The 6,055-nt window shown below is 65.8% G+C and overlaps 2 protein-coding genes across 2 annotated transcripts in view; one reads left to right on the forward strand and one right to left on the reverse strand.

The window, feature by feature from the left end:
* The window catches only part of NCAPH2 (non-SMC condensin II complex subunit H2), a 7,304-nt gene extending 2,776 nt beyond the window's left edge, over positions 1 to 4,528 (forward strand). Inside the window, exons 5-19 of the mRNA XM_027910117.1 lie at positions 51 to 130; positions 527 to 675; positions 753 to 836; positions 1,388 to 1,485; positions 1,684 to 1,755; positions 1,888 to 1,954; positions 2,228 to 2,335; positions 2,553 to 2,606; positions 2,851 to 2,921; positions 3,027 to 3,075; positions 3,153 to 3,236; positions 3,352 to 3,395; positions 3,558 to 3,659; positions 4,131 to 4,280; positions 4,358 to 4,528. Of these exons, the coding sequence (XP_027765918.1) occupies positions 51 to 130; positions 527 to 675; positions 753 to 836; positions 1,388 to 1,485; positions 1,684 to 1,755; positions 1,888 to 1,954; positions 2,228 to 2,335; positions 2,553 to 2,606; positions 2,851 to 2,921; positions 3,027 to 3,075; positions 3,153 to 3,236; positions 3,352 to 3,395; positions 3,558 to 3,659; positions 4,131 to 4,280; positions 4,358 to 4,507 (1,362 nt within the window). The 3' untranslated portion in view covers positions 4,508 to 4,528. The remainder of the gene's footprint in view (positions 1 to 50; positions 131 to 526; positions 676 to 752; positions 837 to 1,387; positions 1,486 to 1,683; positions 1,756 to 1,887; positions 1,955 to 2,227; positions 2,336 to 2,552; positions 2,607 to 2,850; positions 2,922 to 3,026; positions 3,076 to 3,152; positions 3,237 to 3,351; positions 3,396 to 3,557; positions 3,660 to 4,130; positions 4,281 to 4,357) is intronic.
* A 943-nt stretch (positions 4,529 to 5,471) lies between these two features.
* LOC114072196 (thymidine phosphorylase-like) overlaps positions 5,472 to 6,055 on the reverse strand; it is a 5,724-nt gene continuing 5,140 nt past the window's right edge. The window contains exon 7 of the mRNA XM_027910118.1: positions 5,472 to 5,872. Coding sequence (XP_027765919.1) covers positions 5,508 to 5,872 — 365 coding nt within the window. The 3' untranslated portion in view covers positions 5,472 to 5,507. The remainder of the gene's footprint in view (positions 5,873 to 6,055) is intronic.

The following is a 6,055-nucleotide window of genomic DNA, read 5'->3' on the forward strand; positions in this document are numbered from 1 at the left end:
TGTGCCAGGGCCTTCCCTGGACTCCTTCCCATGTTTCCTTGCCTTGCCAGGCTGTGAACATCGTTCGCTTGACCCCGATGGCTCTGGTCACCCTGGACGAGATAAAGAAGAAGGAAAACCCCCTGTTGAGGTGCCCCCACCCCCTGGCCACCCCTGGGTGGGGGGGACTGTGTCCCCCCATTGCTGGGGGGGTTCCCCCTCCCCTGCTCCAGTTGGGATCCCTGAGTTGGTGTGTCCTGTGTCCCCCTCTCCTGCTCCAGTGGGCTTCCTTGGGTGGGAGCACCCAATGTCCCTCTCCCCTGATCTGGTTGAGATCCCTCCGTCCCTCAGGATAAACCCCATGGATGCACAGTTCCTGTTGGGATCTGCCCCTGGTGAGGGGCAGGAGGGTCCCAGGGATGTGCAGGGAAATCCAGACCAGAACCGTGCCGGTGAAAGGGCTGGGGTGAGCCCAGGCTGGAGCAGGGGGGCTTTGGGGACCCCCCAGCCTGGTGAGGGGGGGGTCCCTGACAGGATTTTCCCACAGCCGGAAAGGGGAGGTCCTGGCGAGCCAGAAGGATTTCCGGATGAACACCTACACCCCCCACCCCACGGGGACATTCCTGCTGGAGCAGGCCGGGCTCTCCCCCACACACCCACAGGAGCAGCACCTGGGGAGCCCCAGGGGAGCCACAGGTACCTGGGGGGGGTCTGGGGGGTGTCTCTGGGGGGCCACTCACCTCTCACTGTCACCTGCCACCGTGTCCTGGCAGGAGCTGCAGGATCTGGTCCTGATGTGGAGCATCCAGGTGCCAGCATGACTCCAGTCCGGGCGCTGAGCTTCTCTGAGGAGGCAGGTGAGTGGTGTCACTTGGCTGAGGGGGATCAAGGTGGTTGTCCTTGTGCCTGTGTGTCTGTCTGGGAACGCTGGAGAAGAGGAGGGTGAGGAGGGACTTCATGCCTCTCCAGCTCCCTGCCAGGAGGGGGGAACCAGGGGGGAATTTGGGCTCTGCTCTCAGGGAAGAAGGACAGGACAAGGGGAAACAGCCTCAAGCTGTGCCAGGAGAGGCTCAGGTTGGCCCTGAGGAGGAATTTGTTGCTGGAAAGGGTGGTGAGGCCTTGGCAGGGGCTGCCCAGGGCAGGGGTGGAGTCCCCAGCCCTGGAGGGACTTCAAAGCCCTGTGAATGTGGCACTTGGGGACACGGTCAGTGCCTCGGCAGTGCCTTGGTTGGACTCAGTGGGCTCAAAGGGATTTTCCAACCCAATCAAGTCCGTGATTCCCTGCTCCTGCCCTCTGGTGCCCCTTGGCCCTCCTGGCAGGAAAAGCACCCAGGGGAATTCTTTGGTAGTCAGGCTGGAAACGGGGGGTCCAGAAGCCTGTCCAGCCTCTGCCCATTCCCCCCACCAGGCGCTGCGGGAGCAGATGATGACGATGACGTTCCCGGGGCCTTGGGGGACGACGTGGAAATGACCCCGGCCCCGAATGAACACATCGAGGCACAGAGGGTCAGTGTGGGCAGGGCTTGGGGGGCTGCCCACGCTCCTGCCCCAGCGCCCCTCACTCCTTCCCTGGATCCCTGGGCCCTGGAATCCCTTTGCTCCTCCCCTGCCACTCCTCACTCCTTTCCCCAGACCCCCATCATCCCCTCCCCAGCCCCCCAGCCCTGCAGGTGCCAGCCCTCACTGTCCCTCTCTGTGTCCCAGAGTTCACCCCGGCCACGGGGGTACATCCTGCGGGAGAAAGCCCCCAGCCAGGACCCCAAAGCCCCCAGCAAGGTAAGGGGGACCTGGAGCCAGGGGGGCTCTGGAGTCCAGGTGGGATATGACCCCCCAGGACACTGCAGGGGGGGTGGGGGTCCCAGGGTACCACGGGGAACTGTGCCCACTCCATCATCATCCCTGTGCCAGGAGGTGCCAGATCCGTGGCAGAGCCTCGACCCCTTTGGAAATTCTGAGGAGAAGCCATTTAGGAAAGGTAATTTTTGCGGGGGGGGGGTGCTGGGGAAGGGGGGATGCTCCAGGTGGGCTGGGGTGCAGGGACAGCATGGCTCGGCTTCCCAGCCCACAGCAGGTCGTTCCCTGGGAGGGTCATTCCCAGCCATGTGTCCCTCACTTTCCCTGTCTCCATGGTGGGTCATTCCCAGCCCCGTGACATCCAGAGGGATGTGGGGAAGGGGCCCCTTCCCCATCCCAGCCCCTCGGGGTGGCCGTGCCCCCCGTGCCACTGTGTTACCTGTGTCACCTGCAGGGAGGCCCTTCCTGATGTCACACAGCCTGGACGACGTGGTGGGAGGCAAGAGGAAGAGGAGGGGCCCGAGGAAGCTTCAGGACTTCACGAGATGGTTCTCTGCAGCCTGTGAGTGATTCCCAAAGGATCCTGCCGGGATCGGAATTGAGAAGGATTTAAAAACCTGGAGGGATTGAACAGCCCTGTGGACGTGGCTGGCACATGGGGACGTGGGCAGGGGTGGCATTGGTGGTGCTGGGGGGGACTCCATGGCCTCAGAGGGCTTTTACAACCTCGGTGGTTCCATGGATTTGCCATTCAGTGATTCCCAATCTCCTCTCCCCAGATAACGATGTCACGGACAGCCGGAAAACCAGGAGGAAAGGCCCCACCTTCGCAGGTGAGCAGGGGACATGGCACAGGTGGCACCAGGAGAGCCCTCAGGGTGGAATCTCCCACAGTTCCCATTCCCAGGGGAGACCAGGGACTGGATTCTGCCGTGGGGGGAAGGATGGAGGGGGAGGGCACCCCAAAACCGTGCAAGGGGAGCCTGGGAATGCCCCCCCCGACCATGGTGGGCCTTGGGGGCTCTGCTGCGTGTGGGTGCTTCCCAAATCCACGTTCCCCATCCCTGTGTGCGGCAGACCTGGAAGTGCTGTACTGGCGGCAGCTGAAGGAGCGGCTGGCGGCACAGAGGAAGCTCAAGAGCCAGGGGGTGAGTGGGGTGGGGGGGTAAATTGGAGGGCAGAGGGGCACCAGCACCCCCCATGGGGCTCTGGGGGTCTTCAGGGTGGGCTCAGGGCTGTTCCCCTTCCTCCAGGAGCCACAGCTGGAGCAGGAGCATGGGGCTGACAGCGACCAAGGGGCAGGTACTGGCACCTCAAATTCCCCCCTCCAGCGGCTGGGGGGTCCCAGGGGGCACTGAGGGGTCTCCCCTTCCCGGCAGATGATGATTTTGTGGAGCACGAGGATGTGGAGCAGGAGGACATGGAGCCCGAGGTGCTGGAGGAGCTGGGAGAAAGATCCCCAGGTGAGCTGCTGATCCTCCCCCAAACTCCCCACCCCACCTGTCCCTGGCAGGTCCCCTGTGCTCCCCGAGGGTGCGTGGGGGGTTGGTTGTGTGCTCTGTCCCCCTTTTCCCACAGAATCCCCAGAGCTGGAATACGAGGAGCTGGTGCGCAGGAACGTGGTAGGTGCCAGTGCAGGGATGGGGTTGGAGTGCCCCCAAAGCATTGGGGTGTCTCCTGAAAGTCAGGGTGCCCTCAGGAGAACGTGGTGACCCCCAGAGGGTCACAGTCTCCCTGGGAGGGTTGGGGTGCCCCCCTGCACTGCCCTGTCCCTGTCCCCACAGGAGCTGTTCATGGCCAGCTCCCAGAAGTTTGTGCAGGAGACGGAGCTGTCCCAGCACATCCGGCGCTGGGAGGAGCGGATAGAGCCACTGCTGCAGGAACAGGCACGGACCCCCGGGAGGGCAGGGACCCCCAGGGCTGGGACAGGGACCACTGGGAGGGCACAAACCCCTGGGGTGGGCAGGGGCTGGGACAGAGACCCCCAGGGCTGGGGCAGAGATCTCCATCTGGGCAGGGACCACCTGGGGAGGGCAGGGGGACACAGTGGGCAGGAGCAGGCAGGGACTGGGATGCTTTGGGATCATGGACCTACTGGGGTGGGTAGGGATCACCCAGGGAGTGCAGGGACCCCCCAGCAGGACACTGGGGACAAGGGGGCTGAGGTGGGCAGGGAACAGGGTGGGCAGGGACTCCCTGGGTAGGACAGTGGGGACAGAGGGCAGAGGTAGGCAGGGACTACCCAGAGTGGGCAGGGACATCCTGGAGAGGGCAGCGACCCAGTGGGGTGGGCAGGGGGCTGGGGTGGCCCTGGCAGCCCCTTGCTTGTCCCCCCTGACGTGCCCCCCTGCCCGCAGGAGGCCCGGGTGCCCTTTGACGTGTGTGCCTACGGGCTGGCACTGATGGAGCGCTGCGGGGAGCTGGGACAGTGGCGCTCCTTTGCCAGCCTGGTGGCCAAGCAGCCCCCCTTCGAGGTGTGCCGGTACCTGCTGGCCTCGCTGCAGCTGGTAAGGACTTGGGGGGGGACCCGGGGGAGGTCTTGGGCGTGCAGGACCCCTGCCCACCCCCGTGCCGCCCTCCCCAGGCCAACGACGGGGTGGTGGAGCTGGCGCAGGACGAGGGGCTGGAGGAGGCGCTGGACACGGCACGGCTGCGGCTGCTCACCCTGCGCCCCGCCCACGAGAGGTTCCAGGGCTTGCAGCTGTCCTCCTTCAGGGACCCCCACCCCAAATAAACCACCCCAGTGTACAGGAGCGGCTGTGGCCATGAGGGAAAGGTGTCCTTGGGTGGGGGATGGCGGGGTTGGGTATGGGGGGGGGCTGTTCGGGGTCACTCCACTCACCTGCCTGTGGTGTCCCACCCCAGGGGACAGTCCTGGGAGGCTGCATGCGTGGTAGGGGTCCCTCTGCCCACCTACCCACATTCTCTCTCCTCGTGGGGAGGGTCCTGGCAGGCTCCAGGGTGTGGGGTCCTCCCTCCCCACAGGACAGTCAGGTGGGGGGGTCCCTCCATTCACCTACACAAGGCCTCCCTGCTCTGTGGAGAGTCCTGGGGGGCTACAGGGGTCACCTCACCTACTGTTGTTCTCCCTCATTAGGAGGGCCCTTGGGGGGCTGCAGGGGGTGGAGGGGCATTTCACTCCCCTTCACAGAGCCCCCCAGCCAGGGGACAGTCCTGGCGGGCAACAGGGGCTTTCAGGGCCCATCCACCCACCTACCTGTAGTCTCTCCTGGGGGGCCACAGTGGGGCCTGTTAGTAGTCCCTCCCTCCCTCTGGGATACTCCTGGGGGGCACTGTTGTTTATTTGGGGCCCCTCCCTACCCCTGGGACACACCTGGGGGTCACCAAGATCTCTCAAGGGTCCTTTCCTGGTCCTGGAACACACCTGGGACACTCTGGGATCTGTCAGGGGTCCCTCCACCTGCCCACCTAAAGCTTCTGTCCCCACAGGACACACCTGGGTGGGGGCCACAAGGGTCCCTCCCTCCCCCTGTGACACATCTGAGAGGTCACTGGGCTCTGTTGGTCCCCAAGTGACACCCGTGGGAGGTCACTGGGCTCTGTCAGGGGGTCCCTCCCAGCCCCACTGGACACACCTGGGTTCTGCTGGGGGGTCCCTCGCTCCCCAGGTGACACCTCTGGGGGTCACCGCTCTCTCTCCCCGCTTCCTCCCCCACCAAACCAACACAGCAGGCCCATTCCGGGGGTTCCCCCCGCCCTTTATTCCCCCGGGGTCACCCGGGGGGCAGCGGCTCGTAGCTCTCCATGTGCCCCCTGACGCTCTTGGCCAGCTCCTCGGCCGTGCGGGAGCGCCCGTAGCAGTCCCGGACCAGCCCGTCGGGGCCCAGCAGGAAGGTGAGCACCGAGTGATCCACCACGTAGTCCCCGTCGGGGTCGGGGGGCCCGGCGCTCACGTAGACGCGGAAAGCCCCCGCGGCCGCCCGCACCTGCTCGGCGGTGCCGGTGAGGCCCTGCAGCCGCGGGTGGAAGTCGCGCAGGTACCGCCCCAGCGCCGCCGCGTCGTCCCGCGCCGGGTCCACCGTGATGAACAGCGGCTGCACCGGCGGCAGCCCCGGCACCGCCTCCAGCAGCTCCACGGCGCGGCACAGCTTCTCCAGCTCCTCGGGGCACACGTCCGGGCAGTGCGTGAAGCCGAAGTAGAGCAGCACCCAGCGGCCCAGCAGGTCGGCGCGGGAGCGGGGCGCTCCGGACGTGTCCTGCAGCTGGAAGTCGCCCTGGCCCAGCGACAGCGCCCGCAGGTCCCGGAGCCGCCGCTGCCGCA

This window comes from Empidonax traillii, unplaced genomic scaffold (assembly GCF_003031625.1).
Source record: "Empidonax traillii isolate 1590-97213 ecotype Southwest subspecies unplaced genomic scaffold, ASM303162v1 scaffold2751:size18559, whole genome shotgun sequence".
Taxonomy (NCBI): domain Eukaryota; kingdom Metazoa; phylum Chordata; class Aves; order Passeriformes; family Tyrannidae; genus Empidonax; species Empidonax traillii.